At 38.4% G+C, this 22,317-nt stretch overlaps 1 protein-coding gene across 1 annotated transcript; it reads left to right on the forward strand.

Annotated features, from left to right (window-relative positions):
- The first annotated feature begins 17,113 nt into the window (after window positions 1-17,113).
- Window positions 17,114-19,237, forward strand: irx3b (iroquois homeobox 3b). Its single transcript, XM_083547409.1, has 2 exons — window positions 17,114-17,496; window positions 18,055-19,237. The coding sequence occupies exons 1-2, from the start codon at window positions 17,287-17,289 to the stop codon at window positions 18,949-18,951; spliced, it is 1,107 nt and encodes a 368-aa protein (XP_083403535.1). The 5' UTR covers window positions 17,114-17,286; the 3' UTR covers window positions 18,952-19,237.
- The last annotated feature ends 3,080 nt before the right edge of the window (window positions 19,238-22,317 follow it).

Raw genomic sequence — 22,317 nt, forward strand, 5'->3', positions numbered from 1 at the left:
CTTTCAATAATCGCAGTTCTGATATTTCTGACTGCAGGGCAAACCATAGGTTTATATGTCCATGTGTTTGTTCTAATACTTAATAATCTCTTAAATAAAAATATATGTACAGACTTGTATAGTGCTGCTCACTGTTTCTTTTATATGTAGAAATGTTAATTCATGAAAAAAGTCTTCAGCATCAATGTTTTATTAAGGTCAGGGGTAAAGCAATAAGAAGTTATTTGGGAGAATCTTCATGGCTAAGTAGTTTGCACTTGTTCACTGATATTATTATAAAAATTTTTAGCCTCATTATCTATAAATAAGAAAGAGTTTGCACTTGTTCATTGATATTATTATAAGCTATTAGTCTTATCCTCTATAAATACGAAATGATTTAAAGTTTAGGGTGGTGATAATTTTGAGAAGGATGTGCTATTTAAAAAACCCCCACAAACTCTGGTTATACATAGTTGAATATATTCTTATCTGCATAATATTTTAATCCTTATTTATATTTGTGGTATGTGTCCTAAATCTGGTTATATAAGTCAATAGTTTAGTGTTCTCTGTAAATGCAAGGATGAATAACTATATCCATTTAATAGAAATATAAAATACTAATACTTGTTGCTTGACTCTGTCTAGAGGTGGTGCATTACTTTCTATAGACCTCTGGCAAAAATGCTGCTATAAGCTACTGGGTTCCTTGCTAGGCAGAGAGAGTGCAAAAAAGGTCAAGCAGCTGTAACCCAAGTTCTCCATCAGTTGCACGAGTCCCTCACACCTGCTCTGAGCTGAAGGAATGTTTGTTTATGTTAAGATTAAAATTAAATAATGATGTCAACTACAAAGCAAAGAAAAAAGGATGAGAGCTATCGCTCACACACAGTCACAGTCAACAGGTGTGAAAATTATTGGACTTCACCAAAATTGCTTGAAACACTGTTTGGAATTTATGATGGTAAATAAGTTATGCTTAATGTCTTGAAGTCAATCTGAGCAGTCATTCTCATTTTCTTTCCATTGCAGCTATCATGTAACACAAAGGACCTGCTTTTATTACTAAATTCTCCTCGGATGTGAGTCAACAGCAACAATGGAGCCATCCAGGTTAACTTTTTCTTTGTGTCGCTTGGCTGCAGAGAAGAATACAATACATGACTATATATCATGGCTTAACCCGCCTGAACTTTCTTTGTGCTCCTGGGACACCACGAAGATTGATCACCTCAGCCTGGAGAAAGGATCCTTTTCTCTCAGTGGCCATTGGATTACTTTAGAACAATTAGGCTTGGCCTTTGTGTGGATAATTACAGTAAAGAGTTACCTGGGTCATTTCAGATCGTTGAGACAACCTTGAATGAGTCACACCCAGTTTGACATTAGATATGCTACAAAAAGGCAAATGTTTTCCCTTTTATATGTGAGGCAGCCATTACATGTTTGGTGTTTGCAATAAGGGGAAGAGGATTTTAGCAAGGAAACGGTGGACTTATAATAATGCTATATGAGCTATTGGTTCATATATTTTAATTGTGTATGGTCATTTTGATTCAACCAAAGAAAACAACTAATACGTTATTATCATGTCTTACCTTTTAGTCCATTGTACAATCTCCAGCTGGGTAAGCATTGTTCTCCATCCCCTCTATATGATTCTAACTATGTATATAAGCTTAATAATTAAGCAAAACTTTTTCTTTTTCAAACTACTGAGTCATAGTACAGCAATATAATACAACACTGTTTTCCACTTGTCCTGCTAATGGCAACAGTTAGATCAGCTTGACAGAGTTATTTCTAAGTTATTGTGAAGAGGGAGGTTTGCCCTAGATATGCAGGTGTGTTTTTGAGTGCATAAAAAAGTCATTGTACACAAAGGGTAATTAAAATGCAATTGCCCATGTACTAGCTGATTACAGAATAAAGCTGTCCAGCAAATGGCCAACAAAGCTTTTTTGTTTTGACTGTCAAATGGCATACACTTTGACACCATTAGGTTCACCAACTCTGTGGCATCATAAAGAAAGTTCAGATCATAGATTTGAACAGATTTTAGATCATTGCTTTAATTAGATTTAAGCCCAGTGGGCATAAAAACTTTGCTACCAGTGTTGTAAGTGCTCTCTTACTCTCTCACATGCTTTCCCACATGCTCTCTGACTCCTAAAAAATCAACTAAAACACATGTAACGTTTCCCTCTAATGAAAACTCTATCAGTCAGAGCTGATCCCTGATTAATCCCTCTCGCTTTTATCAGTGGCATTAATCAGATCTACATAATAAAGCTGCAAGTACACTGATAACACTGCTTTTGATTAATGTGCTCAGATGATGTGATAGCTGCTTGTGGTGCATTTTATCGATTTCTTAAAGTGTTGGTTAAAAAAAACGGATAAAGGAGGGGAATCCTGGGTCTGACAACATATTCAGTATTTGTCAGTGATTTATATGTGTTGCTCCTCATGGACCAGAGGTTAGTCCTTTGTCACTATTTCTTTTTTTTAACCGTTGCTGTCGTTTTTCAAGTCGGCCAGGTGCAGAGCCCACGGCGCCGACATCTTCGTTTCAACCTGACAGAATAGAAGAGAGAGAGCTTCTGCAAAGCAAAAGCATTCCAGGACATTGTCTGCAAATTGCAATGATATGTGTTCTGTAGTGGCAACAATCACTGCATCAATTACACACATGCTAAATGGCATGTTGGCTCTGCAAATATTTGAGGCACTAAGGAAGTGGGAGTGAATCAGACGATAAGGCAGAAAACCAAACCTTGCAGTTTCCCAGAGAGAGAGATCAGATTCTCTGTGGGCCACTCTCCTTAGGAGAGACTAATATGGCATGAGAAGGAAAGGAAAGGAAAGGAAAGGAAATGAAAGGAAAGGAAAGGAAAGGAAAGGAAAGGAAAGGAAAAGAAAAGAGGTGCTGTTGGGAGAGTAGATGAATGTGAACATGGGAAGAGAGTGAAGCTTTGATAGACAGATGTGTGGATAGAGGACAGATAGGATGAAGAGAAGTCTTTCCAGGCCTCCCTGGCTGTAGTGATCTTTCAGTGTCTTCCTCTCTTATAAGCCTGATTTCATTAAGATTAAAGCACACTTGACTGACAGGGCCAACAACGCTGCAGCTGATTGTTTTCTTTGTTTTTTTACTCACTTTTTGTACATCGGTGTTGTGTAGCTTTACCACACACTGACCAAGGCAAAAAGGAAGAGAATATTTGAATTTCCTGTTAATTAAACATTTTGATGTTTATGAAAAAAGGTTAATCAAACAGTTATGGATTCTGTATATGTTTTGAAAACACAGAAGTCAGTGGATGTATGAGAACCCTCATGTCTCTTGGTTCATTATCCTAGCATTACTTAATCTCAGCTAGCTGAAGGTCAGCACCACAGTGCCAGTCAAATCGCTTAGTTCCTATTTCATTCTCACTTTGACAATGGTCTCCAGAGAAGTGCTGTTATAGCACTGCATCTGTCTTCATTCACAAATCACCCTCCAAAGCCCAAACAGCTTTACAGCCCTTAATGATCATCAATTACAGAGCCCTTTCGTCTATCAAGGAGCACTTGATACATAAGCAGCACAAAGCAGACTAAAAATTAACCCTATTGAGATGCTCTGAGTGTAATTGGCTACTTGAATAAGCATACACAAAAGGCTAGCAGGGAAAGCAACTTAGGCTAAATGAGATGAGCACTGTTTACAGGCTCCTAAATACACTTCTCACTGGCAGCACAACAATGCATTGACCTTTCAACTTTGGCATGACCCCTCTCAGACTGTGTTAACTTCAAACCTCAGCGTCCCCTCCCACAGCTGGGAGTTGTTATGATACCCAATAAAAAGACAGGCAGCCAATAGAGAGCCAGCCCATTGGGCCTCACAGGCCAGCTTGTATGAAAACAGAGAATGCAACAGAAGCGTTAACTCATTAATGGTCATTGTTGAGCTAAAATGGCTGTCATGAAGAATCTGGCTGAATGGGAAATGGGCTAATGACCTGAAAAGCGACTTCAAAAGGCGTTACTAAACAACTGAATAGAACCTTCCACTTCAGAGGCATTTCAATGGGTGACATGCACAGAAAAAAAAATCTGAAGCTTTCCAGTGACATAAAAAGATTTCCTTTTCCATGAAGAAAATGTAAAGTTTGCATGAGCTTTTTTAAACGGTAGCAGATGCATATGAATGGGGAAAAGAACAGTCGTTTCCTTTCATAACGAGCGGAAAAGGGCAGGGATGTTTCTCCTATAGAGCGCTGAAGACATTTTAGGACAAAACAATATGCAAACTAATCATTAGCATTTCAGCCAATAAGCATATACAGTGCAACTTTATAGTTGATGCATAATCATAAAAAATACTGCCTGGCATGCTTTGTGCTATTTATCAATGCAGGATCATGTTAAAAACAGACATGATTCTGCTTATAAAGATCTCAGTATTTTTGTGTGCTCAGAAGCTGTAACTAATCTCTAGTTTATAGAGCAGAACAGACAGATTTAATGATCGGTAAAGAATGCCAAAAGGAAGGAGGGTGGTTTTGCTACTAGTGAAGACCTCACAGATGCGTCTATCTGCATGCCTCAGTGTGGGGCAGAAGGTAAAAGGTCAAAATACCACATAACATCACCTAACCTTTATTTTTTTTAAAATACAAGATATGGTCTGTAGGAATCCACACAACGTAAATTTTTTTAAATGCCACTTTTTTTTCTGTTCATATAACAAAAATTACATAGAATGGTAAACATATGGGCTGAAACAGTCATTATCACCTACAGAGATGAATGGTATCACAAAATTAGTCACACTCCATGGCCCTTCTGTAGCCATTAGGCTAATGGCTGTAGCAGATGATGCGTCAGTGGTAGTGGGTCAGGTTATAACCAGAATAAGTACCATGAAGCCCCTCTGACCTTCTGTAGGTGGATATGAACCAACAGAGAGGGACACATCCTGAGAACCACCCCAAAGAGGAACCCTCTGTGTGTGTGTCCATGCCAGACACAGCATGCAGCCGGTCTTGTGTAAGCAGTGTTGGTGAAGGACTCAGCATGATATTAAATCACTTTCTGGAGATCATTAATGAGCATCAATGCAAGTGGGTGCATCCTTTGGACTGGCCTCTAAAGAAACAACTCAGGCCTTAACCTATGTGGGTTGGTACTAAAACAGCTAACCTCTGAAAAGTATTTCCCTCCCCCTCTCTGGGAGTTCTTGTGTGGGAGGTTTGGGTTATCAAACAATGGTTTCCCTTCTGTACTCAGTCAGATAAGAAGCCTGCATTGGTTTTAGGGTTGTCCTGAACAGAAAAGCCCATGTAGGGGTGTGTAGGTGTGTGAATTGACCAGGCTTGATGTGCTCCCCCCTCTTGTCTTCCATGAGGAGCACAGTTTGGGGGCCTCAGCTGTCACATGTTGGGGCGTCCTGTAGCGCTGCACAACCACTCTCCAGCTGGAGTGATGATGAATGGATCGTCCTGCTGATTTAGCCTGAGGTCAAATGTAGAGTGATTAGTACAGCACAGCTGAGAGCTATCTACATAACCCACACCCAACATATACATGCTGAAGTGAAAAGAAATGATAGAGCAAATGATAGCTGGATGATGGATTGTGTGAGAAAGCAGATACAGGAACATATGCATTTTTAACAATACAAGATATATTTTAAATTTTTTTCATCTAAGATGCTTTTATTGAAAACATCTACAAAAGGTTAAGGCTTCTGTTCACAGGTGCAACACTGGCTCTCTAGAACTGATAGGATTTAAACTCACATTCTTCTAATCACTAGCTTAGAGCTTTAACTGCTGCACTGTCATTCCACTACACACATAATTTGGCATCGAACACTAAAATGAGCCAGACACCACCAACAAAACCCAGTTCTTAACGTTCCTAATGTTCTTACCTTTTGCTTTGCCTCATAAAACAGACAGTATGAGTGGCGTAATCAGAAGTATAGATCATTCAGTCTGAGTTTTAGCCTGAGGCAGTAAGAAGAGAGCCCATAGAGAGGCCACCAAGGGCCAACTCTCCCCTCTCCCACTCTGCTCCAGTCACGCTTCACAGTGCTCATAATCTCCCACCCAGTCCACAACACCATGCTGCTCGGAGAGCTCCAGCAACCCTCCACATTGTGCCGCTCCCCCCCTCCTGCTGGTCTTTCAAGCAGCAACAAAAGAGCTCTGCCTCTAATTACAACCCTCCCACTTCAATTTGAGCACCCTGGTTAACAGGCCATTGATACACATTTAGTGTGGGCACCTGTGCTCCTAAACACAATTTCCACACACAGCCGCCGGCGAGACAGGGCCGAATCAGAGGCCGGCACAGGCACTCGCCTCCTCCATGCCCACGCTGACCAGAGGAGGGGAGCTTTTGAAAAGAAAGCAAGTCGATAAGGGAAGAGGTATCGCTGTCATACAAGCACCGTAGCTTAAGGGCAAAAACACAAAGCTGACACCCCACTAATCAGATGTGATAGGTCTGCGCTGGGACTGTAGAGGAACAGGATGTGTGTGTGTACACATTTGTTTATAAGTGTGCAAACAAGCATATGCCTGTATCTCTAACACAGACCTACAGGTTCTTTTCTGCCAAATATGAACAGTTAATGCAAGCTGTGTTCTGCTAAAGAGAATCAGTGAATGACATGCAATAGGGCTATTGTCTAGACAGAGAAAAAGTAATTTTTCTATGAAATGTGGTGTCTGTTAAGAGAACGTGCATTAAGCAATAAAAACATAACTAGACCAAATTTGCATTCATATCTTCATAATCGCAAGCAGTAAATATAATGATTATATGATTCATGTGAAGCAGAGTCACGGGGACTGGGATGGCAAAGCTGACAATAAGGGCTGTTGATTTGAAGTGATGTTCTCTCACACGAGTGCTGAAAATGAAAAATCCATAATTTGCATCTGATTCACCACAGCCTGAATATTGAAATTTGATCTGAGTGAAAAATATGTCAACCAGATTTACACAGCAGCAGTGACAGCCTCTCCCGTCCAACCGAAGCCTTTCACTGCTTTCCATCATTCATATCTAATGCAATAAAACTGTAATAACAAATCCTCGCTGGATTTGAATAATAAACAGAGTCCTAAGAGACACAGTTTCAGTAAGTAGGCATGGGAAAAGACTGGGATGTCGCTGTGCCATTGAAAATTCAATGCAACAACTCTCAAATGGCTGTGGCCAAATATATTTGCCTCCGTACTTCATATTCATCGTCCAGGTGGATTGTTGGCCTGTTAAATTGGCCTGCACTTTATAACAAATAAATAAGTAAAATAAAACAGTTTTCTCTTAAATATACTGATATTGATGCAAGGCCTCTGTTGAATAGAAATAAATTTAATGATCAGCACAATCTCAATCTAGTTAAGGGGCTATTGTATTGGAGCTAAACTGAAGCCTTTGAAGATTACCTCTCACATACTAAGTGGAGGGAGATAAACAGATCTGCACAAAGCTTCTCAGTTAAAGACCAGGGTTTGGTTACTGTGCCTCTACAGAGGAGCTGTACATAACTCTACAATAATTTGCATGTTTAAATGGCAGAAGCAGCAGAATTGTCTCTCACATTTCATATAATAACACTGAATCAAATTACACTGAAAGAACATGGGCAAACATTAATCACAATAACAGCAGATGTAGCCCAACCAATTTAACAATACAATTGCACCAAGAAACAATAAAGCATATAGAAGGTGGTTTACTTATTACTTTTACTTATTATTACTTATTAAGAACTTATTATGATTACTTATATTACTTTTTATGAACTTTCTGAAACATGATCCCTCCACCATGTTGGGAGCACACTAGCAAGAGACAGTTTCTGTGAGAGATCTCCTTCCCATTTTTCTCTCTGTTATCTTTTTTTTTCTGTGATCTATCAGTCATGTATGTGATTTGATTTTAAGTGAACAACAAGAAGACTGAAATTACACAGCTATTGCAGTGGAGCTAAACCCAGTTAAGTGGCAAGCAGAGTAGGCCTCTTGCTGCTCTTTTGGCTGCTGCTGGGCTTTCGTTTCAGTCCTCACATTCCCCTCTTCTTTGCACAGAAGGGGAGCTGTTAATAGGATTAAGCTGCCTCGGCCCTAAACAAGTATGGTTCCACACAGTTGGCTCGACAAACGAGGATGTCAGTAGAAGTTGGCCTGTTGTGCTGATCTGTGATCAGGGTCTGCACTTTCTCTGACAAGAGATAGGGTCAGGATTTAGGAAGAGAACACTGTCCTGGAATCAGAGCAGCAGGGAGGTGGCTACAAAGCTATAATGAGATTGGTAGAGGAGGAGCGGAGATCTGTGAGGCAATACCGGACCATAACAAATCACTGAGGTGGAAGGTGTTAGATCTGTCTGAGGCTTTCGGACTAACATCCAGCCTTGTCTTCAGCACCATAACAGCTATAGCTGCCACGCTGTGCCTCATGGTCATGAGATAGTAAAAGCAAAGATAAATGCTTGGTGGAACTAATATGCCTCGTCATATCTATAGCCAGATCTGAAACAGCAAAGCTGTGAAGGAAAAAACGGATTATTATTTGCAGTGGCCACATTAAATGGTGCAGTGAGATCGTTTGCTGTACATAGCATCACAACAACTGTCAGCTGCCTCACTGTTTGTTAAGAATGGCGACAGTTTGTAGGTAAGAGCAATAAACAATGCTTAATTTTACAGTGTTGGTCAGCGGGACAGCTGATTTTGGAAACCATTTAAAGAGAAAAGAATAACGGTCTGTCTTCAAGCATCTTTATGATCTATTGAACACACAAACATGGTGTGCTGTTCTCAGTTGACCCTCAGACCAAAGCACCTGGCATTGATGATTTGACAAGCCTGCCTTACATTCCTGGAGTGTGTGCGTGTTTAACTAGCTGTGTTCTCTCCTCCCCCCTTACTTCGCTTCTGCTCTCTCTACTCTTCCTTTATCCCTCTTTCCTCCTCTTTCTTACCAACAAAAGATGGATGCTGTAGGGAAAATAATTGCTTTCCGTCTCTCACTGATGCTTGCACTAAGTATTACCACCTTAACGAGAGAGATAGAGAGATAGATAGAGAGAGAGAGAGAGAGAGAGAGAGAGAGAGAGAGAGAGAGAGAAAGAGAGAGAGAGAGAGAGAGAGAGAGAGAGAGAGAGAGTCTCATTGCCTTGTACTCACACAGCTGTTGTTAACGTTAGAAAAGACTGCCTCTGAACATCCTGAACACAGACAACACACAGGCTAGTGGATTAAAGGTTAGAAGGTTTTAGGTGTGCCTAGTTTAAAACATGTTTTGTAATATTTCATTGGGAATGAAGGGAACATCAGGCATCATTCTGCAAATACCAATCTGACCGCAGTTCTCTATTTAAGCTAGCCAAATCACAAGTTTTTTTATACTATTAGTTTAAGAATACAACTTCTCTAGAGAAGTTATGCCACGATTTTGTGAATTAATCTGTAGTGATAGAGGATTTTATGTATTCTTCAAGGTCTAAATGAAAATTTTACCTACAAATATGCTTAAATAATACTTGAAAAAAATGATGAACAACGATCTTTTGGATCTTTTGGATAAACTTGCAATTCATTTATATTGTTTTTGTATCTGTGCTCAGGATCAGCACATTTGAATGAATGTATGAAACCTTGAATGTTTTTATTAACCACTATCACTTAATGGTGTTTTTTTTATTTTTTTTTACATTAACTGTATAGAAATTACAAACTGAAATCACCAGTTGTTCCTTTTTTACTGTATTCTGTTAATTTCATTAATATTGTTAATTATGAAAGCAATAAATTTTGCCATAGTTAGATTTTTTTTATTATACCACCAAGAAAAAAAATTAAGTATATGAATATCATGTTGTGCATTGCCTCCTCACTACTAAGTCTCAAAAACACTGCATTGATAGGAACCAGACACCAGACAGTGGCATTATAAATCATTGCTCTTTCACAAATGTATTCAATAATGTCAAATAAAACTTAAGTGTTTTGAAAGAATGTTCAGTATGATTATATTATCTGCCAAATGCCATAAATGTAATATAAATATTGTGCTTAAGAATAAGCAGTCTTTATTATTAGAGCAGCAATTCTTAGGTATAGGTCTACTATTTCATAATGTGTTTCATATTCTGCTTTAATGGAGAAGTAATGTGGCGTTCAATTTCAAGTAAGCAAAAATCAGTCAATTGTTTGTTTGCAATCTGTGTGTCATTGCATCATTAGTTCATGCGGGCTATAAGAGCTAAGAATAGGTCTAGGGTTATTTTTAAAGTAGTATTTGCATCTGCAGTCTGTTGTCACTCAACACAAAAATTATAGAGGCCAGCCAGTGATATGCTTAAGCGAAATATAAGGCATAATGGCCCTTTGATCAAAGAAACATGTAGAGCTTGAGATGAATTAAAGATTGCCTTTAACTACAGCAACAGAAAGGATAAGTGTGCAGAAGAAATGAAAATACACATAATATGTTTAACATGACAGCATCGACATGGCTGCCAGTGGAACTGAATCACTAAGGCTGATATAAATACTCTCAGATTAAATCTGACATTCTGCATTTAATTGTCCTTACAGGCACTGTTAAAATGCTGATGCTACAGCCAAGGGAACAAAATGTCCAGTTACTTTTGCCCTGCACATAATTAAGCCTAAGTTGTCCTGTTCTAATAGCATTGAGTGCTAAAGGAAAATGACTTTGGGTGAACACTAGCACCTTTTTGACTGTTATCACCAGGTATCCACTTTTCTTACTATACAAATGAGCCATGCATGCTGTTTAAGGTAAGCTACATTAGTCTGATTCAGGGACAGAAGAGATATGAGTGGGACAGTGGAGAAGTAAGCTCTGAATTTTGGGATATATTCAGAGAAGAAGCAATGTGGTAATGGCTCTGAGTCTGGCCACTAATAGTTATTTAATACGCCCATCACCATGCTGCACTCACTCTGCATACCGAGCACACAACCGAGGGCCCTAAAACCTCTTTAACACTTATTCAAGATGACAGGAAAAATGAAAGCGTTTGTCCTTTCAATGGAAAAAGTAATCATGGCTACATTATCCTCCTGCTCACTGCTATCATACTAAAGCAGGGGAGAAATGTCACCAAAATGTATTTAAACGCTGATGGAGTGCCAGTGCTTGATTCCCGCCACAGCACTGATTAATACGAATAAATAAATATAAAAATCCTCAATTTGTATGTAAATGCATGGTTTGAGGATGGGGGGTGGGGTGGGGGGCATATCAATAGCTGGTGCTACCTGCATCTGGAGGGAGATGGTAATAAAGTGAAGTGTAATGTGGTAATTATGGCAGTTTATGGTGATTCGGCTGTTTGGCCCATATGGAGTAATGGGAGTCTTATAGAGGCTGTTAGCCTCTATAGCACTTCTGTTCCTTTAGCATAAAGAGCAGCTAGTGATAATCAGTTCACAGTCCATTCAGCGAAAAAAGTGAAGATGGCTAATATATCCATCTGTTAAGAAATACAGGCTATATTTCCACCCTTTTTTCTTTCCAGGTCATGCTTTTGACATCTGAAGATCCTAGTGTTCGATTTTTTTTTATTATGAAGGTCTTAAAGACATGTTGAAATAGCTTCTATTCAGATATCAGTAGGCATGTAATACAGTCAGTGACAACAGTTCTGTGAAATAAAAGAAGAAATTGTTCTGGTAACAGTCTATATGACAAGTCAAGTTTCAGCTAAAGATACATTTATCAAAAAGTAAGAGTGGAAAAAAAAAACACCCTGAGAACAAAGCTCTCAAGCTAAATGCTTCTGGACAGAAGTCATTCAGGTATGTTTATCTCAGGCTTCTCTGTAAATAAGGCTGCTTTGTGTTAAATTGGATTTCACAGATCACAACAGCCTGCAGGATGCAGCCACTCAAGTGCAGCTCTCAGGAGAAACTTATCGAGATCTTTAATATCACTTTGGCATAAACACTCTGCACAGTATTGACTTTAAATAAAAACAGCATTTAAATATTAATAGCTGTGGATTGTTGGCTAGTGAACCTGATCTGGGAAATGCAGTATGAATATATATTAATCCACAGCCAAAGAGTGAACTGAACTGTGTTTTATTCATATTCTAATGTATTTATGCTAATGATTTACCCTCTCCCTCTACTGCCTGTTTGTTCATGAGAATTTACACTAACAGAGAATGTGTATAGTTTGCATTCAATTTACTGGATGCAATAAATTTTTGAAGCATTAGAGATAAATTACACTTTCACGTTAACATAAGAAAGTTGTCTTCTAGGCAAAGAAGCTCTTTCTTCAATCCATCAGAGAAAATGCACCAGCTAACCATAACACAGCTAACATCACTGACCACTCAACGCTGATCTTCCAAAGCTCATTTCATAAAGATTCACTCAGTCCCATCAAGGTACAGCATGCTGATATTTTCCCACGAACTAACGGATGGTCAGCCCTGATAGCAGCCAATCCATTACTGTCTGCAGTGTGTCAGCCCAAGGGTGAGAGTCATTAATTACTGCGTTCGCTCTCTCACTCACTCAGAGCTACAGCCACAGGAAGACCAGATGTGAGGGACAGACCTGATTATCCTGTCTAAAGATTGGAAGAGATTAATTTTTCCTCTCGTAAAAAAAAAGTGACCATGGTGAAGGGCTGAGTGTGAGAAGGGGCACATTCATTTCAGATTGTAATCATTCTCTTAAGATTATAATTGCCTTTCTCCTCCTGAGCATGTTTTACATCACAATACATGTTCCTGGTCTATTCAAGGATTCACATATCGTGAGCTGCAGTTTAAAAATACATTCACACAATACATTAAAATGCCTGGAAAAGAATGCACTTGACATAGGCAACGGGGTCAGTGTGCATCGTAGATAGAAACTGCATGTAGTGAATAATTGCCAATCGTGGCATTTTAGTGACAGGAGCCATAAAAGAGCGGGTATGGCTTCACCTGCATACCATACACACATCTCACTAACATGCTACATCCTCATAGTGCATGCACACACACACACACACACACACACACACACCCATGAACAAGACACTCTTCCAAATACATTAAACTCAAACTAAAAAACAATTTTGTCTGAATAGGACATTTTTGAATCTACTGTTTTTTTTTTTTATTGTTGTTAGATTTTGCACTTCCACGGAACTGAGAAAACAATATGTATCAGCATTTTATAAGTTATCATTACAATATAGCCAGGAAAATAGTGAGCAGGACATGGTGGAATTTCCACAACCTGGAAATGTTGTCCTTTTAAGCATATTTGCAATATCCCTAAAGTGACAATGTTCTTTTTATTACTCCTAAAGCTTTTTTAAGGGGAGGGGATGTATGGGGCCATTTGTGAATATGTAACAGGAAAAGGGAGGTCTGTCATTTTGAGTGACAGATATGAAAGCTGTGAATATTTAAATGCACCCTTACATATTGTTATCTGACTGCTGTGGACAGATGTCAACATAGCAAAAATACTGGCAGGTTATAAGAGACCACAGGAGACAAAAGATTTCCTAATTCTCGCACTGAAAGGGAGACAGCTGACAGTCAATTTTGTCCACTGATAAAACCATTGAGAGGTTAAAAGGGTTCAAATAAGAGTGGCTACTTTTGTGTGTTTGTCTGTCAAAGCATATGATCAAAATTTAACCTTTTTTTCCCCCCTTGCCATACATTAATCAATGTCATAAATTGTGTGGTTTAAGATAAATTGCAAATGTAAAAAGAAATAAAAAATTGGACCTGAGTTTTGTATTGAACGGAAATAGTAATGATGTGGTATTTAGTAAATATTTAGTGCATTTGTGTTTTTATTCATTCCCAAAAGACAAGACCACCCTGTTCACTCTGAACTCATGTCAAAACCTTTGATTCGCCTGCCCTTTTCCAGAGCTGTATAGGGGGGAAAAGGATGAAAAAAAATTCCCAGCTCAATTTAAGTCTGATCCAAAGAGCTTACAACTGTAATTAAATCATTAAATTCTTGTCCATGCTTGACAGAGCGGAGAGAAATTAACTTCCCCACCAACCTCATTTTCTATTTGAACATGAAATAATGATTTTCTGCCAGTCTAATGACAAAGCCAACATCTGATCTGTGCTGCATCCGATGGGGATTAGCTCCAGCACCGGCATTAGAGCTCATTACCAGCTTGAGTGCAGAATTATTACATCTTGTAATTGGATGGGGAGATTTATATACAGATCTGAGGCCAGTCTCTGTAATATTGTAATTACAAGCTTGGCTGGTCAGCTACTGAACTTCACAGGGAAACAAACAGAGCAGAGTGTTGGTTTTATTAACCTGTAACCCTTAAGTAAAGGGAAATCGCTCATGTTAATTGTTAAGGGCGGAAATAAGTTTGTCCTTTTCACTGGCGTCCAGTGAAGAAAAAAGAGTGCCAGAAAGAAGGGAATGTGTTTGGTGTGTGTCAGAGGTATAATCGAGCCAGGGATGAAGGGAGAGGGACAAAAATGAGCTGTTTCTTCAGCCTGGCTGAGTGCAATGTATCTATTACTTAAGACTAACTGGCTGTGAAGCTGTCCATTCTGTGTGCCATAAGGGGGCTGTTTCTGCTGGCTAAAAGGGAAAAGAAGGTATTGATTCCTCAATCAGCCATTTGCCTGCTAAGAGTGAGAATGAGAGTGGTGAGTAAGAGAGCTTGAGAGACAGATGGAAAGGAGAGGAGAGAAAGAAATGGGTGTGTGTGTGGGGGGGTGGATGTTCAATTAATTTGCAAACACCATTTCTCTCTTTCCCCCCCCCTTCAAGTGATTTCAGCGTGCAAATCAATGTTGACAGGTCAGATTGGCTGCCACTAATCTTGGCATAACAACTCTGCAGTCAGAAGCCCTCCGGTAATGGAGTGCTTATTTAGGCTCATCGGTCTGTGCAGGTCCAGAGAGGCTCGATCAATGCTGGCGAGAGATAGGATTGATGAGGTCTTGGTAGAAAGCTGAATCTCTAAAGCCATGGAGGATTGTATAGTGTATTTGAGTCAGGTTAATAAAGAAAGGCCCAGAGCCTTGTCCTGCTTTCACCAATTTCACTATACCTTACAACACCTACAGTGGCTAAAAACCAAAACCACTGTGGAAAAGGTCTGTCTCTTATATGGGATTAGTCCCTGGTTTTATGCTCGCCAAGGAAAATGATATGTTACTGTGACAGTATGAACGAGACCGATAACCCAAGTATTTATCATTTATATATTGCATACCAAACCTGCAATCTGTAACTTAATAAAACAAATAAACATAACTCAATTATCAGTGTGGACTCTTCTACCTAGTTGTCCATCACCATGACTCACTAGCCAGTATAGTCCAAATAAATTGTAATTTATTATTAAAAACTTATGAAGAATACAGCTGATATTTAAACAATCATTTTCTCTGCTCTTTAAAGATAAAATTAGTTTACATGACTGTAGCAGGCTTGGAAGTTTATTTGTTTTTTTTTTTAGAAAATCCAGATGATCGCACACTAAACTAATCCTTTTTCTGGAAACTATAAATGCTGATGTAGTAGGTCTGAATCTCTTGTTCAGTCCCGGTTTCATCATTGATCATGTTATTAACTTAGAGCATCTTGTAGCTAGTTCAATAACTACCTTATGAAACTAATCTGTGTTTTAAATTAAATTGCATGAAAAATATATATATGGAAAAACTGTTTTAGCTTAGATATTATTGAACAGTTTAACAATTTTTGTTTGTTTTTTGCAATTTATTAATTGAAGTTTTTAAGAATATTATAACAAAATGTCACTTTAAGGGAAATATTAATAAAGGGTTCTTACGTTCAACTATATCCAAAATATTAATTGTTTATTTTGTGAGAATATGTATTTCTTAAGGGTTTTTTAGCTAGGTATGGTCTACTAATGTGTGTTAAAGGGGGTTGGGTGAGATTGGGCTGCTTTGAGTATTTGATGACTGCGTTGAAATAAAAATTCAGTGAATCAAGTTAGAGCCGCTCTTCCGGCGCATCTCTTAGAAAAACTCACCACAGCTTTCTGCCACTACTTCTTTAACATTTCATCAAATGAAGGTACATTTTTTTTTTAGGGTTGATATTATACTGATGTTGCCTAATAATAATTGAAATAGAATAAATATCTGAACTAATCTGATAATTGCGTGTTATTTTGCGATATTGCGATATATAGAAATACCACTTTACATTTCGTTAATTAGAGACGAAAAGCAAATGTATTATACTTCATTTTAACCAGCGTCGGCTAATAAATAATTCCTTTGATAAATATAATTTTTGTACGTTTTTTTTTTTTTTTCTGTTGTGTGAGAGTCAAATCCCTGACTTATATAAAGTTTTAACATTTTTTGAATTAATAATTAATAATAATAATAATAATAATAATAATAATAATAATAATAATAATAATAATAATAATAGTAATAATAATAATAATAATAATAATAATAATAATAATAATAATAATAATAATAATAATGTTGTTGTTGTTGTTGTTGTTGTTGTTGTTGTTGTTGTTCAGTGTTAGTTATTCTCGTAAATATTGCTGCTTACAAAAAACGTCAACATTTCAAATGCACATGATTTATGTAAATAACTCCAAATGATATGGTTTTAACATTCTCCCCCTCTATGCGCTTTTTGCGTATTTATAATCACTGTTTTATTCTAAAGCAGCGTTTTTTCAATCAAACGGCTTCAATGTAGAAAATTGTTTTTATTCGATTCGTTTGTGGGCTAAATATTATTTTGATATGATTATGAGATAATAGGATATTGCCTAATAGTCACGGCGACGGGCTGTGTGTGTGTGTGTGTGTGTGTGTGTGTGTGTGTGTGTGTGTGTGTGTGTGTGTGTGTGTGTGTGTGTGTGAGAGAGAGAGAGAGAGAGATAGAGAGAGAGAGCGAGAGAGAGAGAGAGATAGAGAGAGAAAGAGAGAGAGAGAGAGAGAGAGAGAGAGAGAGAGAGAGAGAGAGAGAGAGAGAGAGAGAGAGAGAGAGAGAGAGAGAGAAACGAGTGGTGTGTTTAAGAAATGGGAGGGGCTACCGAGAGACTAGAAATGTCAATCACACCAAGGGCTCGGAGCAATCAGAAGCAATCTGGGAGGACCTGACCTCAGTCCACCCGGATCAATAAGCGAGTGAGAGAGGGGCGCTCATCGGCTGAACACTTTTCATTGCGCGCTTTCACGTGGATCAGCGGTGTCAGAGGGGACAGTGCGCTTGTGTTCAGGTGCTGGGACCTCGACTGTAGCACCATGGCTCTCCCGCAGCTCGGCTATAAGTATGTGAGAGCGCTGTATCCCACTGATCGGGCCGGAATGCTGGCGGGCCGTGTGGGTGCAGAGCTCAGTCCCACCAGCAGCATCTCCAACTCCCTCTCTATGTACGGATCTCCATTCAGCGCCAGCCAGACCTACAGCGCCTTTCTGCCCTACTCCAGCGACGTGTCCGTGCTCAACCACCTGGTGAGTTATTTATGCTCGTTAACGCGGTTTCCGATCAACATTGCTGAGGACTGGTTCACCTCTAATGCGTTATTTGAAAGAAAAAAAAAAAAGGTCAAAGTTTAATTATTAAACTAAGACTGAATAAACAGAAACTGCATCGTAAAAAGATAAAGAAAAAATGAATTTTTACATGATCAAAATACGCAGAGTAAATATACTTAACGCGTGTACAGAAAAGACAAACACTGAAAACTGAATTTAGTAAAAAAGTTAACAGAGGTGTCAATACCATGCCATAATCATAGCATGATAACAACAACAACAACAAGGGTGTGTTATTGTAAAATAATTCGCCATTATTCTCTTAAGAAAACCGAGTTTTTACTTTAGTATTGTTTTTTAAGAATATTTGGAAAAACAGTTACAGGAAGCATTGCAATGCCTTCCATATTCCATATATATTCCATATATCCTTCACTGGTTTTAATCAAACTTGAGGAATTTGGTGTGTAAATGTGAGAATCTGGTCTATTTTCTAAGCGTGTCTCTCGTGTGTGTGTACCTGTGTGTGTCCAGGCCAGTCCATACGAGCTGAAAGACAGTCCCGGGATGCAGCACCCAGGCTTTCCTGCTGCGCATCCAGCTTTCTTCCCGTACAGCCAGTATCAATATGGAGACGCGTCTCGCCCGAAAAACGCCACCCGTGAAAGCACAAGTACTCTGAAAGCCTGGTTGAGCGAGCATAGGAAGAACCCGTATCCTACCAAGGGCGAGAAGATCATGCTGGCCATCATCACCAAAATGACTCTCACTCAAGTGTCCACCTGGTTCGCCAACGCGCGCCGGAGACTGAAGAAGGAGAACAAGATGACCTGGGTGACAAAAACACAACCGGACGAGGAGGGAAACGTTTACGCGAGCGACAACGAGGGCGAGGAGGAAGACAAACGGGATGAGGACGACGACGAGGAGATCGACCTGGAGAACATCGACACGGAGAACATCGAAACCAAGGACGACTCCGATTGTCGGGATGAGCTGAGATCGGAATCAAAAATCACGGAAACGGACAGGAGTGATTCAGACGCGTCAGATGGGTTTGAGGACACACAGGGACAGGAGAAAAGTTTCGTAAAAAGCAGCGGGATGAAAGACAGAGACATCTGCGTTGAGGGACAGAGGGATGAGGGCAGGAAAAGCCCAATAGTAGAGCCTTTAAGGAATCTAAACCCACCACAAAAGCCCAAAATTTGGTCTTTGGCTGAAACAGCAACGACGCCAGATCATCCGAGAAAGTCTGCAGTAATGAGCAGGACTGCTGTGCAGAGCTCTGCGGGGAACCTGCACAACTGGACCAAAATGGCCATTTCTGCTCAGCAGCTCGCATTAACACACCATTACTTTGGACTTAAACAGCCGAACAACAACGTTATGATTAACAAGCACGCAGACGCCAGGACTCACTCCTCATGAGCATCTTCGTTATAGACTATAATGGACAGTGAAATAAATATTTTTCGTCGTGTTTTTTTCTATTTTACATTCTCCGCATGGATCAATGCAATACTTCATTTCCGCATCAAAAACACTGATTTTTTTTTTTTGTTGTTGTTGGACAAAATAAGAGAAAGTGTCTATTGATTTTATTTTTTTTTTTTTACATAAATGAGGTTTGAATTTGTAACATAGCTAAGGACGTTGCCTAGCACTTCCCTTCATATGAGAGTATAATAGAGTAAATGTTTATATTGCTAACTTATCCACCTTTTCGCTGTGTTTATTTAACAGAATGAAAATGTTTGAGGGACAAACACACTACAGCAAATTAGTGGCATTCTGAGGGGTGAAAATTCACATGAAAATTCACAAGAATTCACATTCTGACATGGGAAAAATAGAATGGTGCCTTTGAAACACTGATGAGATGCATATCCTGTTTTAAACAAATAGTCTCAAACGAAATATTATTTCAAAAATCCCTTTTTTTTCTGAGCCACATTTTTTTCCCACACAAATTGTCTAAATGATTACGATTTCTTTTTCAGTATTTTGACATTAATTTGACATTAATTTTGCTGTTTGTTTTTTTCTGAATGCATTTATTTTTCAATTATGTAAAAAACTTTTGTTTTGTATTAGTTTAAAAAAAACAACAAAAACAAACAAAACAGTACAACACCTCGGCCAATATTGAAAACTTTTCTCGCATCTATTATTCACCACGTAATGAAATTTATATTTTGTAAATCAAAAATTAAACTCGGTTCTTTTAGAATTTGTACAAAACTATTTTTTAAAAGATATTAAAATGAAAACATGTTATATTTGTGATTTAATGGCGTTCAGTAAAAACAACAACAACAACAATAATAATAATAATAATAATAATAATGATAATAATAATAATAATAATAATAATAACAGTAATAATTTAAAGTATTAGTAGAATGTAGGATACAAAAGTTAAGCTTAAAATAGTAACTATTTTAGTGTCTAAATCACACAGTTGACTGTTTTTTAGATATTTTCTGTATTTTTATATACGTGTGGAAAAGAAAAAAAACAAAGTTAAAGTTAGGTCCCTAAGTATAAATATCTTTTGCATTTTAAATTTCTGCAAACTGCAATATTTGGAAAAAACAACAACTTTATACAAATTCATCTATTTAATCTGCACTGGTCTTGAATTTTAAAATTTTCAGAAATGATATTTAATAAAGTTAAGCGAATTAAGCCTTTATAAGACGCTAGAGTTCATAAAGTCATTATTTAAAAAAAAAAAAAAACGCTCTCGCAAGGATCAAGAGGAAGATGTTTGCTGTGGGAACAGGTGGGGTACTTTACATTAGAGCTCCCTCTACAGGAAGTCCACAGTGTTCGCTAGATTTCCCCACATAGTGAAGTGAGTACATTCAATTTAAGCAAATTTTCCGGGTTAAGAGAAAGAAAATAACTTTTCCTCACTGCCATTAAACTTTACTTGAGTTATTTTTTCTAATGCAATTATACTGTCACATCAAACCCCACAAATTAGCATATCTGACAAAATATTACCCACAAATATTAATAAACAAATTGACTCCTTATTGATAAAATAAAGTTTTCTTATTAGAAACATGCTAAACAACATAAAAGATGTCAAACGTTGAAGTCATTGTGCTTTTAGAGCTTTTGGTTGGGTGAGAAAAGCAGAGGACAAAAAGGCAGTGGACGTGTCACTCGGGTGGACAGGCTGTATAGAGAGGGAGGAGGCCCAGATTTCATGGCCGTTTATGAGTGAGCGTTCTAAAGGAGACTGCATTCAATGTAACACAATAGGGAATCGTCTGGATGCAGGAACAGGAGGGCAGACAGGGGGCCTGCACCATTCACCCATCACCAGCCTGAAAATTCCTCTCTCTACTCCCACAAGCCCTTTCAGAAAAAGTTACAGGACAATTATGGTAATAGTTCCGCTTTGTCAAAGGTAAAGGCGAAAGCCTTAGAGGCCAGAGAGTTCTTATTCCACTTGACATTTACACTGGCCTGTTCTACATGTACTCACAATTTGGCTGATGCAAGGTGCTGGCTTATGAGGAACACAGCTATTACAGATGGGAGTGAAGGAGGGCTTAAGGACATTTCCTGGTAGCACACTGAAATAGCAGCTGATATTGAACTCGGCTAGTGTTGAATGTTCAAAGTAAGTAAATGCTAACCTGACAATTAGTCAGTTAACTAAGAGAAAATGGGAAAACAACTTCTCATATTGTTTGCAAGGCTGCACATTATTCATTATAAAGGCCCAGAATTTAGACACAGTGTGTGAACTAATAAGACACAGTTTCTTCGTCACTTGAGAAAATGTGCTGGCAGTCATCTAACATAGTGGTGCCAGTTTCAGCATGGTGGCTGCTGGCCAAGCTGTGAGCTGAAGTCAATGAGTAACGCAGTATGAATCTTTATTTCAGCTTCACAGCTGTCCCTGTTCTTCTTTGTTCTGGCCTATATTTCATGTGCCGCATTATTTGTATTTGGGGCTTTTATGTATGAAAAATCACCACTTAAAATATGCACACACACACACACACACACACACACACACACACACACACACACACACACACACACACACACACACACACACTAATAAGTGATAGCTATCCCAATAATGTGTGTGGCACATCTATGAGATTTACTGTCAGACATTTTTTTAACTACAGACTCTAGAAATTATATTTTTACTCATCTCAGCTGAAAGCATAAAAATCCATCTAGAGCAAGACAAATATCCCAGACTTCCCACCTCGTTTCATTGCAATATTCATAGCACCCACACTGGAAACTCCCATGACCTTGAGAAATGTGTAAGACCTTAGATCACCATACAATTAAACAATCAAACACTGAAAATAGGACTCTCTCATAGGGCTTCACCCCATATGACCATGGGAAATCGCATAGCTAATATAATTTTACAGGTGGATACACAGGAAGATTGGGATGTAATTACCTGTATTAAAATGTCAACCTCCAAGAATTCCCAAGAGTCCTCCTCACTTCATGTTCAGGATAGATTCATGAGTTGGTAGAAATACACAGTTGGAATGTTATGATCTTTGTTAAACATTTTACGCAAGTGAGTAGACGATATTTTTTAGAAACAGAGATAAATAAACAGAGAATGGAATGTTGAGGTAAAATCCACATCCAATCTAATTAATGGGTTTAAAATTGATTACTCTCATTCATGTATAGTAAAAGTAACTGTTGCTTTAACGATGAACATTTTTGAGAAATTTTATTTTTAAGAGTCGCTGTACAATTTCTGAAAAACATTTAGCAAACATTTTTATATTG

The sequence above is a fragment of the Silurus aristotelis genome, assembly GCF_946808225.1.
Source record: "Silurus aristotelis genome assembly, chromosome: 7".
In the NCBI taxonomy this organism is placed as follows: Eukaryota; Metazoa; Chordata; class Actinopteri; order Siluriformes; family Siluridae; genus Silurus; species Silurus aristotelis.

Coding starts and splice junctions, on each gene's coding strand:
- irx3b (XM_083547409.1), top strand. CDS start 17,287: ATGGCTCTCCCGCAGCTCGGCTATAAGTATGTGAGAGCGCTGTATCCC. Junction 17,497..18,054: donor TGTCCGTGCTCAACCACCTG/GTGAGTTATTTA, acceptor GTGTGTGTCCAG/GCCAGTCCATACGAGCTGAA.